At 43.6% G+C, this 23,207-nt stretch overlaps 2 protein-coding genes across 3 annotated transcripts in view; one reads left to right on the top strand and one right to left on the bottom strand.

Annotated features, from left to right (window-relative positions):
- LOC8051494 (adhesion G-protein coupled receptor D1) overlaps positions 1-23,207 on the bottom strand; it is a 215,315-nt gene that overhangs the window by 179,001 nt on the left and 13,107 nt on the right. The gene's annotated exons all lie outside the window — the stretch shown is intronic.
- Positions 2,812-12,477, top strand: LOC115324256. 2 transcript variants are annotated; one of them, XM_040210636.1, is made up of 7 exons: positions 2,812-2,943; positions 4,412-4,532; positions 4,817-4,975; positions 5,120-5,235; positions 8,203-8,289; positions 11,030-11,119; positions 12,282-12,477. In XM_040210636.1, exons 3-7 carry the CDS (start codon positions 4,863-4,865, stop codon positions 12,350-12,352), a joined length of 477 nt encoding a protein of 158 aa, XP_040066570.1. In that variant the 5' UTR covers positions 2,812-2,943; positions 4,412-4,532; positions 4,817-4,862; the 3' UTR covers positions 12,353-12,477. The 2 variants fall into 2 exon arrangements, with proteins under 2 accessions (XP_040066570.1, XP_042146054.1); XM_042290120.1 differs by lacking the exon at positions 12,282-12,477 and adding an exon at positions 11,963-12,060.

Below are 23,207 nucleotides of genomic sequence, written 5' to 3'. Positions count from 1 at the left end.
TTCCTTTATTCTTTATTCTTTATTCAATGATTACCCCGCAGTGCCCGAGGGCGTTACAGCAGGGGGGGTTACAAGGATGAAAAGAACACGTCTTCATTGAAACAGCACACTTGCTCTTCAGACAGCCGATTCCACTGTGCAATTGTTCGTACAAAAAAGGAGTTTGCAAACATGCATGTCCTAGCGCGGTACTCTCTAATTTTAAGACTATGATCATTACGACTAGAAACATAATAGGGTTCTTTTAAGTAAGTCTCGCTATTTATTCCCGTTTTATTTTTAACTATTGAGTATAAAAATTTTAGTCGCAGTTTTTCCCGACGTACGGAAAGTGGTTCCCAGTTTAACATTTTTTTCATTTCTGTACAACTTTCTTTCCTCCCGTATCGTCCAAGAACAAACCTAGCCGCCCTGTTTTGTATTTTCTCCAGCTTATCTATCAACGTTTTTTGAGCTGGATCCCAGACAGCACATGCATACTCTAAAATGGGTCTAACACATGTTAAATAAGCAGTTGTCTTTAGGTTAGGTTGTGAGCATTTTAAGTTACGTTGGATAAAATTCATTGCCCTGCCAGCTTTTAAGACTACTTCCTCTATGTGGGCATTCCATGAACAGTCAGATGACAATATGACACCCAAGTATTTGTAAGTAAGTTCCTTGGTTATAGGGTTATTATTTATAAAATACTGAGATTCAATTTGTTTCCTTTTCTTTGTAAAACAAAGGTTAACACATTTTTTGTGATTTAAATTCATTTTCCACGTAGAGCACCAACTTTGAATACGATCAAGGTCTGCTTGCAACTGGGCGACATCATCTGAACTCTTAATCTTTCTATACACTACACAATCATCAGCAAAAAGTCGAATACAAGAGGAAATTCCAACAGAAATATCATTAATATAAATTAAAAACAAAAGTGGACCCAGGACAGAGCCCTGTGGAACTCCTGATGTTACATCAACGTAATCAGATTTCTTGCCATTCAGTACTACACATTGACGACGCTGGAACAAGTAATTTTCTATCCATCTAAGCACAGCCGAGTCTAGATTTAACATTCTTAGTTTGTTGAGAAGAAGTGAGTGTGAGACCGTGTCAAACGCTTTTCTAAAATCCAAGAATATACAATCTATTTGCCCTCCCTCATCGACATCAGATGCAAGGTCATGATAAAATTCAACAAGTTGCGTAGTACATGAAAACCCCTTACGAAAACCATGTTGTTCATTAATCAGCAAGTTGTTTCTTATCATATGACCGATTACCTCATTGCCCAAATGTTTGAATCGCCGAATATATGTCACGATTTGTACATTTTTTTGTAAATTTTCTTAAATTAATGAGAGAAGTTAACAATTTGGGATAATGAAATCCTACGTTCATATATTTTCAATAAATAATAACAAATCAGTTTATATACTCGAAGACACCAGATCTCTAAAATAAAATTGGTTGACACACTTTTGTTAGCCAGGCAAATCAAAATGTGACAATTAGCCATATCTGAATATTTTAATAGTGTTAATATATGACTACAATCTACATCCACACGCGCTAATACAACCATATTTACAGAAAAACGTTTAATTTTTTCCTAAATTATTTACAGTGAGTTGAAATTACAATGGCTCAAAATTTATAAGACCCAAATATGGGCTCTCGAATCCATCATGACAATACCTACAGGTGCGAAGTCAGCTCAAAAATGCGTATGCAAATGATATCCGAAGTAAAACCAACAAAATATAAACTTGAAAATAATACAAAAAAATGCGACAGTACTCAAAGAGGGGCGCAAAAAACTGGCAAACAAATAAAAAAAATTACTTCATAGACCCTTAAAAACCTCAGCCTCGGCCGCCTTTTTTTTTTTTTTCGGACATTTTGTTTTGTTGGGACATTTGGCGATATTCACGACATTTCTTTTTTACGACTAACACTGAGAAAAAAAGAAAAATGCTGTCGACGACAGTGCTAAAAGCGCGAGCTCGTTGCTTTGGATCGCGCGCCACGAGCGCTCCAGCATCGGGTGCAGTCATGCCAGTCAAGGCTACTCGCTCGCTGCCTGCACGGCCTTCGCAGCTATTCTATGCAAGGGTGATAATCCGTCGTACTGCACACAAATACAGCTCCAGAAAAATGCGTACAAAATTACTGCGGCTGGGCTCTGTCGCCTCCGGTACACGTAATCTTGATTTGCAACAGGAGTGACGGACGGCACCGGGCGAAGTTTGAAAATGGAGAACGCTTATGTTGATGTTCCTGAGAACGCGACGAGTACAGGCGGCAATGTTGACAACACGCACCAGCGCGGACACCGCCGAGCCGCCGAGCCGAGCACCCGGCCACACACACGCTGAGCGACCGACATTTCACAATGCAGTCAGCGGCATCCAAAGAAAACCTGTTGTTGACATAAAAGCTGCTATTTTTACGTCCGTGACGCCATTGTTCACGCCCCCTGGATATCCAATCGGTGTCGAAAATACGCAGCCTCCGATTCCAAACCGAAACTAAAATCCCGTCGTAGTTGTGTGGCTAAGCGACGTTTCGTATCGCATATAAAACTTTTATTTTAATACATTTGTTTTAGTTTTTTAAGTTTGTTAAAACGTTTTGTTGTTTCGGTTCGCCACTGTTTTACAAATAATGTTACGTTAACTTTTTTTATTTTCGCATTTATTACGCACCTCGAAACAAAGTCTTTTACAAGCCAATCCAATCCACCCTGAACTTCATTTGCGTCGAAGATTCCGAAGCTTTGTTGCGGTTTGGTGTGTCTTTTATTTTTCCATAGTACTCATATCGATCCGATATGCCGCGTCCGAGAATGGAATTTGCGACTAATAAGTGGCGAGGCACCACGCGAGCAAGAATGAACAGCCCTGGAGGTTATGGGCACAGCTCAATTGGCTCATTCCTCGGTGCTTCTCGAAGGTAAGCCTTTTTTCTCTGTGTCCTCCTAAGCGGTGTTGATGTCGCTGGCCTGTAATAAGGCGGAGCCTCCTGAGGGGGCGGTTCACCGAATGATACTTTAGCGAATAGTTGGGCGCCGCGAAGCGGCGTTTACGTGTGGGCCAATACACACACACATGTGGGTTCACATTTTTTGTAATGAGCCGCCTCAGACTGTCGCCGCGAAGCGGCGTAAAGCGCAGCGCGGCGGATGGGTTAACGCGCGCCCCCGTTATTGCCCCGGAGGCTCCGCCTTATTACAGGCCAGCGACATCAATACCGCGAGTTCTAATTGCGAAGCCATGATTCGGTCACCCAACACGTCGGTCGACCTGTCAAACGTTTTATCGCACGTGGGTCGTCACTTCGCGTCGGCACGCATCGCTGCCTACCCGTATCTGTACTAGCCAGGTTTCTTTGTCGGCCCGCGCGTCTTATCGTTGTGGGTGATCTCAAGCGACGCGAGCGAAACGCGTAAAAAAAGAAAACATTGTGGTTGGAGCCGTTTCATCAACTGCGCTATATATGTATATATAGATTTATTTATTTATTTATTGGGACACACAAAACAGACGGGCACTAATTAACTTCACTAACATGCTCACATACTCTCCACGTGTCATGATTTTTGTGTGGGCTTTGCCCGATGATGCTAGTGAGTCATTCTCGTTTCAAGTGGAGTGTCCAAACCATTTTGCACGCATGTTCGGACTCTCGGGATTTGCACAAACTGGGAGTCTGCAACGCCTGCTGTCCTCGTTTTTTTTTTCTCCAGTTCATCTTTTTTCCTTGTGCAACAGCAGACTGTCGCACAAGAGCGACATCTTTTTCATGCGTGGTGTCATCTGAACCGTAAAAAGACGCGCTTCATAGTGTGGCCCGTGAGGCTGTGCGCTTTCCGCTGTCTGCTTTCACGAACACAAATACGGTGATGTACCCAGAGTGCACCGCTCGCTAGCCTTGCGTGAGTACACTTTATATGGTATATGTTCAAAGTACCTTTATGCATAGCTGATCCAACCTTCATTCTCTTTTGCCATTGCCGGTAGCAAATTGTGTCTGTTTAGTATTGCACACCTGCCAACTTCCCCGTATTACCCAGAAGTCTCTTAAATTTTGATCAGTTTGTATGATTGACAGAAAAACCTCCCGAAAAAAGAAATTACCCTCCCCCTCTCTTCTGTACTAAAGAAGAGTTTTTGCCATCACTGTGGACGGCTGCAATCCCATGAGCACAGGCAGTGCAATATATAAATGTAATGAAGTTGTCTTCATGCAAATTTGTTCTCAATATTTCTTTTTAAAACACCCCCCTCCCCCTCCCCTGCTTAGAAATTATCCCGATTTGGTGTCCCCAAACTTGGAAGGTATGGTACTGTCTGTGCCTTTTCTATCTTGTGTCATTTATGTAACGTAATATATCTGTTCTTCATATTTATAATCGCTGCAGGCCTGGTCAAGGAGGAGTTGCTCAGTGAACTACTAGTTTGAGTTCCCTGAGACGGACACCACTGACATCACCTACAGTGCCGAGGTACAGGCTTAATGGCAGATATCAATAGGAGATGATGGTAAGCTGTCCTATTTATTTAGCAGTGTCGGAGTAACTCACTTGAGTTTTCATCACTTTTTTCGCTGGCAGTTTGTTGCCTGCACACAAAAATGGTCCATTAATTGTCAATGTCCATTAAAATTGATGCAGCCTTCATTCACACTTCTGCGGTTTAGAGCGATTCGCAGACATATGTCGATCATAGTCGAAACAGCGTGGCTCATCATTAGAGTTGAATGCTGAGTTTCGCTTGGCAACTTTTTGGCCACTTCGATCACTACAAAACATTATTTGCCTTCTCAGGTACGCGTCACGTCTGTTTGGTTGGACAGCCACCGAGTTGACTTGGATGTCAGCGGCTGTTGTCATCAGAACCTGGTTCTTTTGCTGCCACATCATTTTTGGTGGTGGCGCTGTCGTCACCTCCCAACGCTTGCTCTCCCCGAGTTCCCATTCAAGATGGTGAGTGGTATACTCGTGGGGGCCTCGCTGCTGCAGGTGCTGCCATGTAGCTCTGGCTCGTGGTGGCTCCACCGCCATCATTTGTGCTCCCTGTGATCCCAGCCGGAGTGGTGACAGGGATTATGCAAGGGCTCTTTGTCGCAGGTGCTGCCACGGACTTTGGCTCGTGGTGGTGCCGTCGCTACTGACAAAGCCTGTGCTCCCCGTCGTCCCTGTTGAAATGGTGGCTGGAACTTGGAGAGGGTTCGCTGCCACAGCCGGTCAGTTCAAGTTCCGCATATTCTGCCGTAGCCCTTGGGAATTCGTTCCTTCCATGTTGAGGTTCTAGTAGGAGAAGTCCACCGCTGTTGAGCTACATGTCACCACAGCAGTCAATCTGCAGAGGGGCATGGCCACGTGACCACACTTCTGAAATGTTAAGAGCCTTGTTGTGGACATGGAGGCCGGTGTGAGAGATTTAATATGCGTCTGGCACATCTACCCGGCGAAAGAACTCATGGGTGTGCCACATGGAAAGTGAGCAGACTGTGCAAGTCTCTTTTACAAAATGGCGCTAACAATAGGTAATGTCTGAATCATTCTTGTCTTACGTAGGTGATACTTTCTAGGCGTAATGTGTTAGTAGGTAGCTATGGTGTTATTGCTTAACTCTGAACAAGATACAAAGTATGAGACATTTTCAGGCCAAGTAAAAAATTTCTGCTCACTTTAATCTTGAAGAGCTTTCAGAGTTTCACATCATCCAGCAATCCTGAAGGCGATGCACCACATGTAATTATAATTAATATTCCCGCTCTTAGTTTACCAGGAAGGTGTTCAAAAAATTGTAAGTAGTGTTAGTTGCTTAGGAGAGCGATGTGTTTTGCATTCAGTCTTGCACCTTGGCGTTCCATTCACTTTGGGATGAGGTGCTTCATTCTTGTGCGTCCTTGGTTGTTTCCTTAGCCCCTAAAGATGTTGGAGATTTATATGTTTTATTTTTGGGGAAACCATGTTATGTTAGTATCTGGCATGTTTTTTTTATTGCTGAAAGCTGTTTGAAGTGAGCCTTTTGTCCACCTAAGAGCATAATGATTGGGAGCTTCACTCAGGTGTGTTTTGTGGCCACACCGCAGAGCATGATTGAAAGCATCGATGCATGCTATTGATACCAAGATCGGGACTTCAGAGAGGATCAGTCAAGTCTTCCTATTTTTATTTCCATTGATTCTTTGGCATTCTAGATATGTTTTTGTGAGCGTGTTCACGTAAGCTTGTTCAACTTTCTGGGTCATTGTATCGGGTCGTTCTGTAATTATCATATGCTTTATGCATTTGTCATTAGTCTCATCTGAAGTTTTCATGGGCACATGGCCGACACATTTGGTGCTGCTTTGATTTGGAGGGTAAATATTGTCCGCCATAGGTCTAGCAAACTTCATATATTCTACACTTCAAAATTTTCTCGTAGACCTGATTACTAGGCAATAAGCTCCTTTCAGTATGTGCATTTACTTAAATTGAAAAGCCAAAAGGCTTGTAATAATCAGCCACATGCAGAATAAGAACAGTGTTTCTGCCACCTAGTGTGGGAGAAAATGGCTGGGGGGGTGGAGGCCAAAGCAAACGCAAGCAGTGTGAATACAACTCTAGGACTTATAAGCGGGGTAAATGAGGAATTTGAACGGTCTACCAAGACCATGTAGCTCACATTTAGCAGAGGATAATTGGGTTTGATTTAACAAGCTATTGGGGTGGTTGTAAAGCTCCTATACAGCCCCACATGGAGTCACCCTGCATGAACTGATCTGGACTGCTCGTTTCACATAGATTTTTGTGACCTATTAATCTAACTGCTTCTTTTATTTGCAATTTTTTGTGTTATTCAGGATAATTGGGAACCCAGCAAAAGGTTGGCATGTCATGGAGTAAACACGCCATCGTACAGTGTGCTTCACTCTAAAATGTAATGCATGAGCAGTGGCCAAAGCTGATGACACTTGTCTAATGAGGAAATCAATGATACTGCACAAACTGAAGCATATCTTCCTGGGGCCGTTGCCATTCCCCTATACAATTATTGCATGACCTCTTTGTTTTTTTTTATTGCCCTCAGTTAATTTGACAACGACTGGATTGCTGTTATCCTTGATAGGTCGGCGTGTCACGTTTATCTTGAGGTCCAATTAACGGGAAATTTGTTTTGATAAGTTAAATAAGGGGAACAACAAAATATTCAGAGCAGTGTCTTTTTTTTTTCTTTCTATTTTTTTGCATCACCGAAACATTTATTGGTCACCGCATTGAAACTGGGAGTGTAACGCACGAAGAGAACTGCAGTGTGACCCTCCAGTCTCTGCCGTCAGACGATGCACACATTCTGCAACATAAGTGCAGGATCAGCTTTTTTTTTGGCGATTTTTGTGGGAGGACATGAAAATGTTGTGGTCATCACCATCAAAGTGATTTGTTGTCTGGATGTTCCCTGCTTTAGTGACAAGGCCACTGACAAGCCGCTTCACGGGTACTAAATTGAACTGCTTGACAAGTTGCTCAAACAATAGGAATACACAAATGGCAGTACGAGGACAAGTTGAAGAACCACAAGTAGCGCTTGTCCTATCACTTCTTCGACTTGCCGTTGTCCATAGCACTATTTGTGTTTTGCTCCTCTTCACTGCTCTTCATCTGCTTCATAAAGAGCAAATACATAAGGCTGCTTAATAAAATGACAGCGTCCATCAAATCGGTAAACATTTCTCTGTAAAACATATTGCCCTGGCCAAGTCCAAGTTTCGTCGTCAAGATGAGTCGCATAGTGAACCGGCTAACAATGGTTGATGAATTTGATGTAGTTCTACTGAATCAGTGGCAAACTTCAATCTCTTTTCTGTACAAAGCCTATGTTTCGGAGTGGTTGACATAGTGTTTTCTCGACAGCCGAGGGGCTTGAAGCAGGTGCTTAATGACTGTGAGCCTCCACCATTTAAATTTTAACTTGTCACTTACTCTAGAACTTGATAATGGAGCAATGGCAGATTTTATGAAGTTTGCGAAACCGACGTTGGACACCTTCGAACGGGAAAGGTTTACAGGGCTAGAAAAATTATGACAGCACGTCCTCACTCACAATTATCTGTAATAAAAAGACGGTGCCCAAAGAACTGTAGCTAGTTTTAAGTGTCACTCGCTGAAGCGGTTTGTATATTGTGTTTATTCCTGCATTTTGCTGTTTTTTTCTGTTTCAGGATCCAGTGTTACATTCCTGTGGCTTTTTGGTTGTTTCCCAATTATGAAGGGAGTTGCAGGCTTATCATGGGCGACACAGTGCTTTGGTGAGTGTACCTTTTATTTACTGCTTGGCCAATCAAATCGAGTGGCTTTGCAGGAAACTCTCTACAGTTTCAGGATGTTTGAGGGTGTGTTCTCCTTCAGACATTCTGAAATGGCACAAATTTTTTTGTGCTGCATCACTATACTCTGTTGAATGACCAGCTGAAATCGTGGTAGAAGCTACATGCTCGTTGCACCAGTCATATGTCTACCTTTCGCCATGTGTTACACTCCCGCCCATAACCATGCGCAGAAGGCGGGGTCAGGTAACGAGAGGGAGGTGGTTGATTGATCCGGTGGGTGCGTAGGTACCACCACAGTCAGCTTAGAGGTGAATGTTAATTACTCAAGCTTTAAATAGGTCACAGTACTCAAAGCTTGAGGAACACCTGAGAAGTTTTTAGAATGTTTTTATATACCGTGTCTACTCGCTCCATCAAGCCAATTTTCTTTCGCCGCCAAGCGGCCAGGCCACTTCAAACCAGGCAAAGCATAGCGGTACATGCTTTCATGGCTGCAAGTGTGTAGTTGCGGATGTGATCAAGAGTGAAACCGAGCGGCGCATACACGTAACAAAGCTGGGGTCGAGGAATTGCCCAGCTTTGGGCATGTTTCGCCCACCGAATGCATTGATGTCAACAAACACGCGGTCATCTGTAGTGTGCTTTCGGACAGTGAAATCGTGAAAGTGGTTAGGCCTAAGGACGGTCGCGTCACTCACCAGGCTGAGTGAGCTTCCCTAGTAAAAAAAATCTTAAATGTATAAAAAAAATTTTATGTCCAACGTATGATCCAATAAGATCATATAAGAAAATACAAGAACCTTATAAAAACATATAAGAACAATATAAAATTATATTTGAAGCTATAAGAAACTTCTTTTCAGTTTCTTAAAACTTATATAATCTTATATATTTCCTATATTGTTCTTATGTTTTTATAAGGTTTTTATATGATCTTATTTGGTCATATGCTTTTATTGGACACTTAAATTTCTTACATGCAAGATTTTTTTTACTATTCACTAGAGGGCGCTTTTCCTTTGACAGAAGACACACCGAAAGCACCCTAAAAAAGGTTTTCAAATTGTAGAACATGGTTATTGTAGCGCGCCCACGAACCGCCGTCAATGCGCCTCCGTCAGTGGAGACATGCCACAGTACTTTGCCATGTCATACTGCCACCTAAAATTACATTTTCGCGAAGTGTGTAAATGCAGAAATTTACCCTGCAAAATGAACGCATCCCCCAAATATATGTCAATTTCAGAATAAAGAGGTGTGTTCATTATGCGGGTAAATATGGTAAAAAAGTGAATGATGACTCAAACAAATGCAAAACTCATACATTGGAATTTGAAAAAAATCACCAACCATATCCTACAACAAGGTCCCAACGTTTCAAAAACAGCTTGTTTTTTTCTTCAGGGGTGACTGCTTCCAGATAGGGGACAACAGCTTCGTTTTCTTCTACGATAGTCTTTTTTTTTTCACTTCGTTAGGTGGCTGAGTCCGTTCACGTAGCATGATGGCAATGTGCCAGTGGACCTATTGATGTTTCCTGGTGTTGTTTGGATATGCCGTGACTATAAAAAGCTGCTGGCAGAAGTTTGTCTTAACATTTATAAGGGTGTTGGCAAAGTTGATGCGATATTCATTGTCCTCACAGTGCGCTGCAACAGCGCTCTGCAACAGCGCTGCGCTCGTGGTCGAATTTGCAGTTGTTTTTGTGTTGTTGAATTCTTTCTGGGAAGTTCTTTGTTTTTCCAATGTAGGTGGCATGGAATTGAATATACAATGCCCTGCGCTCTTTGTTTAGGGGGATGACCTTTAATTCGCAGCATCATACGTCAAAGTGTTGATACCGGTTTGTGGGACACCTGAATACTTTCTTTTACCAGCATACATGACAGCGCTTCACTAGTCCCCTTTATGTAGGGAACACAGATGCGGGTGTGTGGACGGATGTTTTTGAGTTTTTAAGCTTTCTCCCGACCAGGCAGGCCTCTGCCAAAATGTTTACCCTCAAAACTTGCACTGCATGTAGTAATGGCTCTTGGTCTGCGAGAATTTTTGTTTTAGTTTTGTGTTTGTTGGACATTATTGGGCAAATGACAAAGGCTATGCCACCTCATTATGACCACAGTAAAAAGAGCTATACACTTGATAACATAGTCCTGTCATGTTTTTGCTTTGAAAAAAAATTTTAACACACAAGATCAATCTATTTCTTGACCCCTTGACTGGGGACCCATGACCAAAAAAATGTTTTTTGTCCCTATTTTGCCTATATTTTTTGTACGAAACTTTTCTTGTGCTACCTTCGTAGCTTTAATTTCTAAAGGAAAATTATTTCCGATGTTAGGGGATAGATGGTGCTTCCTCCCGTACGATAAAAAAAAGCGTTTAAAGTCTCACTCCCCAAACTGACTGAAGAGTGGTGCATCTATGAGTGCGCCCGCCAGGCTGCTGTTAAAATTGCCAAGCATCCAAAGATCTTATCAAAAGTAATAGATAAATCTTTGTCTAAGGTGAAGTGAATATTTACATTAAATTCAAGTAATGACACAATAACAACATGGGAGTGCCACAAGCTGCATGCGCATGAACGAATTTCACCATCCAAATGGATGAATGACTGTTTTGGCAGAACTGGACAATAAGGAAAAGGGTACCAATACTTGAGTGTAGCTTTCTAGGGGCTAATATCATTTTAAATTGCAATTCTCATTTGCTCTTTCAGCTCGCACCTTCACGGAGTACAGCAATGTGGGGAAGCAAGTCGAGGACAGCCTCTCTCGATTTCTGTCCCGGGGGCACTATGCTCTTTCAGGTAAGCTGCTTCACTCTCTTAAGCGACACGAGTAGACCCTTTTATTCAAGGCAAGAATGACGGTAATAATCACTGGAGATGGGGAACAAGGGGACAAAGGAGATTCCTCTTTGACCTTTCTCCCCCTTGTACCCCTTTTCCAGGGATTATTATTGTATTCATACTTATTACATTATTGTGGAGTTGACATTTTGACAACCTGTGGTTGGCTGATGTGTTGTGGAAGTTAAAGCTATTGTACCGTACATTCAAACATTGTGTGAAATACAGTAGAACCCTGCTGCTGCATCTTTACGCAGTCACAATAAAGGATCATGACATGAGCGAAGATGTAACAACTGATAATGCCCTTGGGATAGCTATAGATGTTTCAGGAAGCTGTATTCTCTGTTTATCTTACCTTAGCTTTTATGGCTGTATAAAAGATTGCCTTATTTTATATGTTGACAATTTTTTCAACACTTCTTAAAATTGTGGTTGAACTATAAGTAACACACTGTTTACAGACAAGCTTGTGTTTGCCCACAGCAGCTATGGGCACTGCATACGCAGGAACTAAATTCGTGTGAGCAGACATGTGTGTACATGTGCTGTGCCGACAGCCGCGCCATCGCAGTGATGCGTTGTCTATAGTTGCAGTTAAAAAAATATTGAAATATAAGGATGCAAAAATTCTGAGCCCATCGAGCTAAACCACAGCTGCCTCAAACAAATCACTGCACCCTGCATTTCACATCAAAGCAGTGGGGCTTGATGCAATCAGCACTGCTTGAACATGGTGGCATGGAGGTGGTAAAGAAAAATGGGGTGTCGTGAGAGCCTGAATCTCTTATTGTCATACAGGACCAAGCAAGAAACACAATGCAGAGAGGCAAGGAGGTAAAATAAAGGGAGTAAAGCAAAAGAAACAGGGTATGTGTTCCTAGTAGTCATGCCGGCCACCTTGAGTGGCAGTGTTCGGGCATAAGAACCAAGAAGGTAATTCATGAAGCTTGTAATTCTAACACATATATACTTTTGGACGTTCGATAGGACCGGTTTCCGTGAATATAACAGCCGAGAAAACATGTGAGCAAGGTTCTTCTGTGCATATTTTTGAATGTGCTGCAAGAATATTTCTGGTTATATGCGCACTTAATTTATACTGTTTTTCTTCTTTCAGCTCACACCTTACAGACATGTCAGGAAGCAAGGAAAGGTTATTTTTTTCACTCATCGTTTACATTTGGGTGATTAACTTAGTCTTGAAAAGAAACACGTCATTTTAATGACATTGTAATAAATAAATTTTGGGTCTTTAAATTGTCCTTCAATCTTTGTTTTCTTCCCATATTGCAAGCCGGCACTATGTGTATCAGGCATGGAATCAATGTAGGCCATGTAAACTATGGCAGTTTTTCGGCTGGCCAGCTTAAAGTTTACGAGGAGTTGACAATGGCGAAATGGTCACGAAATTCTATCAAATGACGTCTATGTAATAATTATGCCCTTATAAAAATGGTTAATGCCATTTTGTATTATTGCCAAATGGCAACAGGTGTTTACAAGCAGTCAATCAGCAGGCAACAGATGTTAATCGTCATTGAGATGTCATCTTGTTGACCCGGATAGCCATTTCGCCACCGTCAACTTTTTGCCGTTCTATTGGTTATTGTCGGTGCATTGCCAGTGTATCTACATGCTAATGCTAATTGGCTATTGGAGGCAGGCAAAAAACTATAAAATGTATAGTCCTTTGATTGCCTCCTTTAGCCATTTAGCGTTAACATGTAGATACACTGGTGATACATTGACAATAACCAATAGAATGGCAAAAAGTTGACGGTGGCGAAATGGCTATCCGGGTCAGCAGGGCGACGTCTCAATGACGATTAACATCTGTTGCCTGCTGATTGACTACTTGTAAACAGCTGTTGCCATTTGGCAATAATATGACTTTCAAATGGCATTAACCATTTTCATAGGGGAATGCACGCAGGCGCCGCGCCTCCAGCTGCAACCGTGAAAGGCGGGGACACTCCGAGGGTTGTTGTTTTCATGTTGTCTGCCTTTAGTGAGTTCTGACTCAAGCGGTTTGGGGGTTCCTCAGTAGGCGCCACTGAAATGACCGGGCCCATATCACATAAGCGAATGACATTTTAGCGAACAGCGACATTTGAGCGAATCGACGTTTTAGCGAATAACGGCGGCGCCCGTTAGCTTATCCGCCGCGCTGCGCTTTACGCCGCTTCGCGGCGACAGTCTGCGGCGGCACATTACAAAAATGTGAACCCATTTGGCCCACCCGAAAACGCCGCTTTGCGGCGTCCGACTATTCGCTAAAGTGTCATTCGGTGAAACGTGGGCGTTCGCTAAAACGTTATACGATCAAGTGAATGCCTCCCGAAGTGATCTCGCCGCTGGGCGCCTGTTCCCATGGGCGCCGCGTCGTGAGCGCATACTCCCTTGCAAAGCCTGACTCCCCCGCACACAAACGCAGACACGGATAATCCATTCATGGGAGCACGTTCCTCTTCCAGCAGGAACTGTACGAGCGACGATGCTTGTTCACGTAATGCTTCGTGTCCTTCTGACCTTCCACGCCAAAGACCTCATCTTTTTTTGAAAACGATTTACTTGTCAGGTGTGTCAGGCGCGTCAGGACACCGTAGTCGCCGGCGAGGATTGCGAGTGACCCTTGGGAGATCCCTTCGTTGGACCCGGCGTCAGCGGCGAAGTATACTTCGTTTCATCTTCTGTTAAACCAAAACAATTTTTTTTTCAGGAACGTAGAACTAGCATTGCAACGAGACGCGCAGTCGTCCGGATGATCTCATCGTCGTGGCGCGAGACTTTTACCCTTGACGGTCAGGTGCACTCGCTCAGCGTACTATCCGAACAAAGTGGGAATAAAGAGAGGTCATTTATAACAATCTCAAGTTGCCGAAGAAAAAAGGAGAGCTTGTTATAAAAGACCTTCTAGCCGAAGCAAACCTCACATGCAACGGCATGCACACCAAATATGCCGACACCCGCTTACCCAACCCTGCACAGCCTGTTTCTGAAATTCAACGCTGTCGTTCCATCCAGCACGTCGGTGGAACGTCGTTTTAGCTTGGCTGGGGACATCTTTAGAAGGAAAAGGGGGGAAGCTCTCCGATGAGAACTTTGAAAGGCTATTGCTTCTGCAAGCGAATAAACTAATTTGGTAATAACCATGACTGTATTCATTTTAGGCTCGCAGGGCTTTTCACATATCAAAACTGCTGTCTATTTTGTAACACAAAAAATAAAGAAGTAATTTCGAAAGTAACTTCAAAAGTAACTCGCTACGTTTTACAGTAGTTAGTAGTTTACTCAATTACTATTACAAATGCGTAATTTCTACTCTACTCAAAATACTTTTGGCGTCGATACTCAGTAACTTAGCTTAACTACCTTTTTTGAGTAATTTGTACATGTCTGGTGTGGTTATACCCTTACCACGCGTGGGCGCAACGAAAACTGAAACTGAAAATAAGTAATCCAAGTGGCGTTAGCCACGGCCCAATTAATCGTTTAAAAAAATAAACAGACTGAATACATCTTATACAATCTTGTGCGCAACAAAGACGAGGACAAAAGCAGAGAAGAGGACACAGCGAGGCGCAACTTTCAACTGAATTTTATTGAAAACGTGTTCCGGTATATATAGTCTCAACCATCGTTACAATGACAACAAAAAGACAAAAGTTAAGGAAAAAAAAAAACACCATGACAGAGAATAACTGGGAAACAACACTATCTCGTTCTCAGGAAAAACAATTCCTTCTCCGATAATGCAATCGACGGCATAGCAACACACATGTCTCCTAAATATTCAATGTGCTCGGCTTCTATGATTTCGCGTGTTACCGCTGACTTGCATTTTCCAATTTTTACGCATTCATCCAACAGTGGGGTACAACCGCATGCCCTGCAATGCAAGTCAAGAAAGCCACCGTTCTCTTTTTGCACGTTGTTATTGTGCTCGCGAAGCCAATCATTTAGGCAGCGCCCCGTCTGTCCGACGTAGTGGCTGCCACAGGACAACGGAATGCGGTAAACCACGCCATCTGCACAGTCGACAAATTTCGTTCTGTGCTTCTTTTCACATCCGTGTTTGGCACGCACGCCAGGCTTTGATAGTTTGCACAGTTCCATGAGCTTATTGGGCGCAGAAAACACTACCTTTACATTTGATCGCATTGCTATTTTCTTTAGATTGTGCGACACTCGGTGTATATACGGAATCACAAGAACTTTTCTTTTTTGTCTTATCGGCTGGCTCCCATTGTTTTCTACGAGAAGGAAAAGTTGTTGTGATTCCGTATATACACCGAGTGTCGCACAACCTAAAGAAAATAGCAATGCGATCAAATGTAAAGGTAGTGTTTTCTGCGCCCAATAAGCTCATGGAACTGTGCAAACTATCAAAGCCTGGCGTGCGTGCCAAACACGGATGTGAAAAGAAGCACAGAACGAAATTTGTCGACTGTACAGATGGCGTGGTTTACCGCATTCCGTTGTCCTGTGGCAGCCACTACGTCGGACAGACGGGGCGCTGCCTAAATGATCGGCTTCGCGAGCACAATAACAACGTGCAAAAAAAGAACGGTGGCTTGCTTGACCTGCATTGCAGGGCATGCGGTTGTACCCCATTGTTGGATGACTGCGTAAAAATTGGGAAATGCAAGTCAGCGGTAAAACGCGAAATCATAGAAGCCGGGCACATTGATTATTTACGAGACATGTGTGTTGCTATGCCGTCGATTGCATTATCGGAGAAGGAATTGTTTTTCCTGAGAACGAGATAGTGTTGTTTCCCAGTTATGCTCTGTCATGTTTTTTTTTCTTTACTTTTGTCTTTTTGTTGTTATTGTAACGATGGTTGAGACTATATATACCGGAACACGTTTTCAATAAAATTCAGTTGAAAGTTTCGCCTTGTTGTGTCCTCTTGTCTGCTTTTGTCCTCGTCTTTGTTGCGCACAAGATTGTATAAGATGTCAAACCAACTCGCCCAAACAACCACTCTTCTTGAAGACTGAATACAGTTTATTTTAACGCTTTCACGTTTGCAACTAAATACACATCTTACACACAAACATTTTCAGCACACAATAATACAACTCATTCAACAAGGATCACATACAAATACGACGAACTCACTTGACACGCTTACTCTAATCACTCTAATCGCTAACTCCCTTGACTCCCGGTGAGTCTTTTGTACAGATCATTTGAGTGCGCAAACTTGTCGCCCCGTATCACCCCGTTAGTGAGTAATGTTGAAAATATTGTGGTATTTCGCCACCAATATCCTTCCTCAATAAATATTTCTAACGATTTGAGGCTTCTCTTTCCTAGTAAAAAACAAAGGTAAACGATGATATTATTTCCGAAAGTCAATAAAACAAGCTCCCCTACCGGTTCTCAGCATTTATGTATTCGCTTCCACGCATTACAGCCGAGAACCAGCTTTCTCGTCACTTAAGTTAATCGAGGATTAAAACTAATGCGTTCACCGTCGGCTAGATTGCTTTCTTTCCGTCACCGGCGGCGAACAAAGGCTTTGCTTGGCGCAGAGTACGACGGCAGATGCACTCTTTTCGCGCGATGCGCTACAGAAATGCATGTAAAAATATTACCGCATGCAGCTCGCATCTTAATTTGTCTGTAGTCCACTGAGGAATGCTCTCGTTTCTGCGGAAGATGTAGGCAAATTAAAAAGACTTTTAAAATGCCAAAACATTTCTTTTTAATTAGTCCTAAAGCTAGATACACTATTCAGGACGCACATCAACGGTCGTGACAGTCCGCTGTCAGGACCGAAGAGAACTCAATCAGAATCATTCAACCATACAGCACACACAATTAACCGTGGTAAATGCGTTCCCAGTACCAAGTAGGAGCGAATCATTGAAGCTTCTGGGACGGCGAAAACCACGCCACTGAACAGGCCGAGTGATCACCGTGGAGTGGCGGATCCGGTGACGAGCGGAAGCTTGTTTCCGGCTCGTTAGAACTATCCTCGGAGCAGTCCACGTCCACGCACATACTCGCCCAGTCGAGCGCATGAACGTTAACTATGGACTTCAACACGGGAACACGAGAACAGCACACGACAAAAGGCAAAACGGCAGGTTCGGATCGAAGAAATGAGCGTCTCTCAAACTCCGACTGGTTCGTATACCTGCTTGTCGTGCTCTGTTGCCAAGCTTCTCTTGCGAAAGAGAAACAAAAATTTTAGAAAATACAAAAAGAAAGTGTCTTTGGAAACGCTTCTAGCGCGTCCTACGTGCCCATTTTTATCCAAATTAAAACCAAATTTAAATGTAAAGGCTTCCAAAAATAATTCAAACGCAAAGGAATGTGAGAAGCAGCTCGGTCATTGCATCAACAATGGCTGCCGCCTTGCCGTGATCGCGGCATTGTGTGCTTCCATGACGTACTGGAATGAAGGCTGCGATCATTATTAAGTCAGCTCTAACCTTTAAACATGGCCCCTCTTACAATATTTGATGCTACGATTGGGTGTGAATACCTCGCCCTGCGTTCCGAAACAGGAAGTGTGTCGCTAACGCAGGTTATAGGCGATGCAGCCGATGCAGCAGACGCCGCCATTTTGACAATCCAGTTTTGAACAACACTTGGAATAGTAATAAGTAGTAAAAAGGTACTAACGGTTAGAAAAATGTAATAACGGCTGCATTTACTAGTTTTTTACTAGCACTTTTAAAGAGTGCATTGAAAGGATAAGAGCCATCTGCCTGCTTTTCGGGGTATTCAGAGGCATTCAAAACCAACTCTTTTAAAAACGGTCGCACGATCATACCGGTACATCAGAAGGGTAAAACGGTCGCACCGGTAAATATGCTCGCGATCTCGACTCTGCGCGGGTTCCTTGGTGTGCGCTAGTTCGCGGATATATCCAAGGAGCTTGTTCTCAAGCCCTTTGAATTGCACTAGCCGTTTATCTCGCTAATCTAGAGGGAGGTACCTGAAGAGAATACAACGCCGCAGCAAGTCCTCTCAATGGCTGAGGCGTCAACGTACGTCAACATGCTGTGGCGCCTTCACAAAAGACCAGCAATGACGTTAGTGCGTGATCCGTCACACAAAGACGACAAGGAGCCCACAGATAAATGACAGCGAAGAAAGCCAGTGCTCAGGCCTCTCTCGACGACAAAGAATGAACACCACATATATATATATATATATATAAAAGAAGACTGTCGTCTGGAGTGTAAGTTCCTTTGCGGTGGACGCCTTGGGTTGCAGGGCGTCAGACCATATCCTCATGCGTCCATAAGCAGCACACCCAGATTGGCTGTCGCCCTCGATCTATAGCACGCTCCGAGAAGAGACGGACCATCGGAGAAATGAGCATTTCCGTATAATAGCCAGCGTCTTTCCCTGTCCGCTCTAATGAATGGCAGGACTGCCCAAAGGGTTTGGTTTGCTCCCTTTACCGCTTTCCTCTCAGTTCCTTTTCTTTTTTTTTATTCCTCCCCTGGACGCTACCGTGTGGCGAAAAGGAGTCGGCGGCACCATCGGAACGCAGGGGAGTGAAAAAGGGAAGTATCCGATCCTCTCGGGCTCCTCTTTACCCCTCTCGGGATGAAAAAAAAAAAAAAGAAGAATAAATAGACGGCGGCATGGGCAACCAGACTGCAAGAAGAAAAGACTCAGCGAAGGAAGAGCAGAAAAAAAAAAGTGTGACTGCTTCTTTTCATAAGACGCCGTTGGGCACGATTAATAGGTATCCGGAAAAAGGCCGACCCTTTCCTTGTACCCCGAAGACGAGCTCAAGAGGAAGGGCTTCAATGGACTGCGGCTTCGGTGGTGCTCTGAGGCCTCTCGTTCTTCTTCTTCTTGCGGCCTTGGTGAGCCGGCGAGACGTCGTCGACAGGAGCTTGAGTCCAGCGATAGAGAAAGAATAAAGGCTGCCGTTTCGTTGGTCCTTAGCGCTTTGCCGCTGAAGGCGGCGTGGCGCAGAGACTCGGCGCGGAATGTTGGTGAGGGGGTCGTCTCGTGGAATGCGAGAATGGAGATGTTTGAGCGGCGCCCATTGTCGGGAATTCGAGCGGGAAAGCGCGCGGCTTTAGGGCAGTTCTGCATGCGGTGAGAAAAAGTGAGAAGGGTTGGGCTGTGGGGCAACCCCAGTGGGAGGTTGCGTGCCGGGAACGCGAGGAATGTTTGGAAAGTGCCGACGCAAGCCCGCGTAGAGGTGAAATAGGAAGCGGAAGTGAGGCACGGTTGTCAGGTAATTGCAAATGTCCGCCGCTCAGAGTTACTGGTTGAACGGCGAGCGCATGGAACGGCCGGACTGCCAAATGGGAAGCCATGTGCAGATACTAATCAAAGCAGTGCTGCCTCTTGCGCAGTGAGGACTGGAACAACTGTGCGAACAGTGAACCGCAAATCGTACAGAATGGAGCAAATACACAATTTTTAAGCTGTTCATCTCCATTACCTGCATCGTTTAGGAGCTCACCCGACTCGCATCCTTCGTACAACCGAAAATCGCACGAAGCTGAGAACATGGAAAGATCGCGGTATTTACTGCCCCGTAAATTAACGATTTGCGTTTGTTATAATCTTACTTACGATTTATGCGCAATAATACCCACACGAGGCTATTAAAAAATGTCGTGCAACAATTGTAAGGTTAGCAGCGTAATATTAATTACACAAACTGACACACAAATGGAAAAACACACGCGCTTGATTGACATTGCGCTGATAACCTTATAACGAGTTTGTTTCACACGCATAGGCACCGTTCGAGTTCTCTTCCAGAATGCATCGCACTCGCAGAGTGTTGCACGGAGAACTGGACTCAAACGAACACGCCAAATACACCGAGTGCAGAAGACTGATGCTGCCGCCATCTATGTTGCAGAAAAGGTACCGCCGTCAAAACGAAACTAGCGCCTTTCTGTTCGGAGTGATGGGTGGGAATGCGAGAGTGCAGTCGGTACCAACGTTTATCTACAAACGTTGGTCACTGCAAAATCTAGTTTATATTTGCGATGACTTCAAGCAACTCGGCTGTCGTAGAGATAGCTACAGACGGCGTAAATTTACGGAACCAGCTGTCTACAAAGTAGCTGGTTGCGATCTCTTACATTGAAGAAAACTAATGATGCTGTCCGAGCAGAAGCTTGATTCGTTTGAGCATGGTATTATGCGTGAACCACTCAAAGGGTACGGCTTAAAACTGGTCTGTTGGAATATCCGGCAAAACTTTTCGTGGGACTTTCGATTTCGATCGTCATTACAGGGTGATCAGATGTTAGCCTTGGTGAGGGCGCCTCGGGTAATGCCACTATGTTTAGCTTTCTCTGCTGCTTATTGGGCAGTCACAGGCTTCTGCTGGGGGAGTTCAATTTTTCCCCCGCCCACGAATGGTGATAAACATCTCAGGGGCCGCGGATGCGTTTGTTCTGAGCATTTCTTTACACACTGGTATATTTCAGCGTCTGTACGGCAACAGAGCGACTTAAAACCTGCAAATAAAGCACGGTTTGTCAACTGCTTTCTTCGTGAAATAGCAGGCGCTCACAATTCAAGCTCGCGTTTGATTTCGTTGCCCGCGGGACGACTTCTATCAGAAAATCTACTTTTTTTCTTCTTGTTTCCGCGACACATCATAGCAGACGAACCCTCGTCGTCTGCTCCCGCTCCTCGCCGGTGCGAGGCATGACGGGATTGCATTTTGGCGCACCACCGGCTTTCTCGGTGCAGCGAGTGCATGCAAGCGTGGAGTGCCAGCGCTGAAACGAACTCGGAGAGTGCAACCCACTCGTGGAATGCCGCCTGAAACGAACCCTCTCCACGCTACGAGTGAGCACGCGTGGGCACGAGTGCCGTGAAACGAGCTCGCTATTAGATTATGAATCACCAACTCGCCCATGTTTCCATTCTATCAGGCGTGGAACAAGTTTTTTGTGTTTCAAAATTCAAGCGATTCTCGCGCGTTTTTTTGGACGTGTGTTCCAGCTTTAAAAGGGCACTGCATCGATACTGTGCTGAAATGCTTCTTATCTTACATCACCTTACTGGCACTAGTGGAACCCAAGTATGCTGGTACGTGACGCCACAAATCAAGAAGCTTGCTGATCGCGGTGTAATATGAAGTATAAAAGCGGACTTCCTATTTTAGTCTCTTCTTCGCAAAACTTGATGAGGCAGTTGTGAGTAGCATTTCTTACGTGGGGCACCCGAAGTCACAATATTTAAACAAAGCTCAAAGATTGAACACGAATACTGCGTGAATACTCGGCTAGGACTCGTGACAATCAATGCCTGGAGGAGCATTCATAGTGGATCAAGTCCAATGGCTGCAATTGCTGGAAAAGACGAAATCTATATACAGTGAACTACAATACTCTAACGATGTGTGGAAGTCAGCGAGTGCTCTGTGCTTTGCGACTGTGCCAGACCCAGCGCGTGATAATGTTGAACACTGGCGGCATATAATAAGCACAAGATCGCGTGGCCGCTTGTTCTAACTGCGAGGTTAGTGCGTACTAGAACGAGGAGGTGTGCTGTGCGGCGGCCGTGAGTGTGTCGCGATGTGCAAGCACGCCGGTGAGGGCGCTGTGGGGCAGAGTGCGACCACCCGACCGCTGACAGAGACCTAATTGTCGCAGTAGAGATGCTTTATTCGGCGGGAAAACTATCGTATTCTTCGTGTTTTCTTATGTCGGATCGGTTGTAAGATAGAATAAGTTCCGAACGATTTCACACCTCTCTAAAAAGGCATGACCTGCGCGAACCGCAGAAGCTTGTATTCAAAGGGAAAATGCTGTTTGGGAGCGGTCAGATACTTACATAGCTTCACTTCTTAAAAAAAAAAAAAATGTTTTGTCATTTTATATGAATTGTCTATCTCACTTTACAAATTAGCAGACATGTACAGGTTACTCAAAGAAAGTAATTAAGGTATTGAGTATTGGTCTCAAAAGTAATTTGAGTAGAGTAGAAATTACTCAAATGAAAAGTAATTGAGTAAATTACTAACCACCAGACATGTACAAGTTACTCAAAAAAGTTATTAAGTTACTGAGTATTGACCTCAAAAGTAATTTGAGTAGAGTATAAATTACTCAAATGAAAAACAATTGAGAAAATTACTAATTACCGTAAAACAGTAGCGATTTACTTCTGAAGTTACTTTGATATGTTTTTTTTTATGGTAAAAAAGAAGTACACACATTTTGACCCCTTAGCAAAATTGTGCTAGTCAAATATGGATCGGATTGTTTTTTTCAAAGAAATGCTTTAAATAGCTGGTTCTGCTTCTCGGCGTGCCTAATTGTTTTGTACTTTCTTGCTTGTTTTGTCAATGATGTACTGCGAATGTGTCCTTTCTACTTTGAGGTGTTATTTCTACTTTGCCTGAGCTTAATTTTTAGACAGTGTCTGCTTGTTCACAGTGTTGCGTAAAGTACATCTAAAAAGTACTTGAAAGTACTTAAAAAGTACAAAGCAATTGAGGGCTTGTGTACTTCAAACTAGTAAGTACACTGGGCGCAATGTACTTGCAGTAACGTGTACAAATACAATATATTTCAAGGTAAAGTACAAGCACTTTTAACATAATCTTTTATGATGCCCTTTCATTCCCTTTGCAGTGTTTTTTAACCGGTATGCATTGCTCCAGAGGTAATCGGAGGTGCATCAGTTTTGCATGGAAATGGCAGCAAATATTGTATAAAGTCAAGTCGCAACAGAGTAGTTGTTTTACTCTCGCTGACGAGCTATTTGACACAATCAAGTTATAAGGCACTTATTTTCATCGGTCTTACAGCCGCCATTACTTCACTCAGAGAAATGAACAGATGACGTCTCAAAAGAGCGCGTTTTCACAGGACAATACGCCTTTTTTTTTAATTCGGGGAATGCACACTGAAGTCAGGAGTTTCACTTTCCCCGGAAAGTACAAGTACATGCCCAGAGAATGCACTTCAAACAAATCAGAAGTTTTCTAAAGAATAGTGCTTTAAGTACCGTGTACTTAAAGTACTTCCCAACACTGCTTATTTATTATTTTTATATAAAAACGTTGGTGGAATTACTA

This window comes from Ixodes scapularis, unplaced genomic scaffold (genome assembly GCF_016920785.2).
Source record: "Ixodes scapularis isolate PalLabHiFi unplaced genomic scaffold, ASM1692078v2 PGA_scaffold0__279_contigs__length_252992795, whole genome shotgun sequence".
NCBI classification, from domain to species: Eukaryota; Metazoa; Arthropoda; class Arachnida; order Ixodida; family Ixodidae; genus Ixodes; species Ixodes scapularis.
Note: the sequence above shows the minus strand (reverse complement) of the source record. Positions and strands in the feature narration are given on the sequence as shown.

Bases quoted from the DNA above. Each gene is read 5' to 3' on its own strand.
- LOC115324256 (XM_042290120.1), top strand. From the start codon at position 4,863: ATGTCAGCGGCTGTTGTCATCAGAACCTGGTTCTTTTGCTGCCACATC. The intron at 8,290-11,029 runs GTGAGTGTACCT...TTGCTCTTTCAG, and splicing joins ATGGGCGACACAGTGCTTTG to CTCGCACCTTCACGGAGTAC. The intron at 11,120-11,962 runs GTAAGCTGCTTC...ATTGTCATACAG, and splicing joins GGGGCACTATGCTCTTTCAG to GACCAAGCAAGAAACACAAT.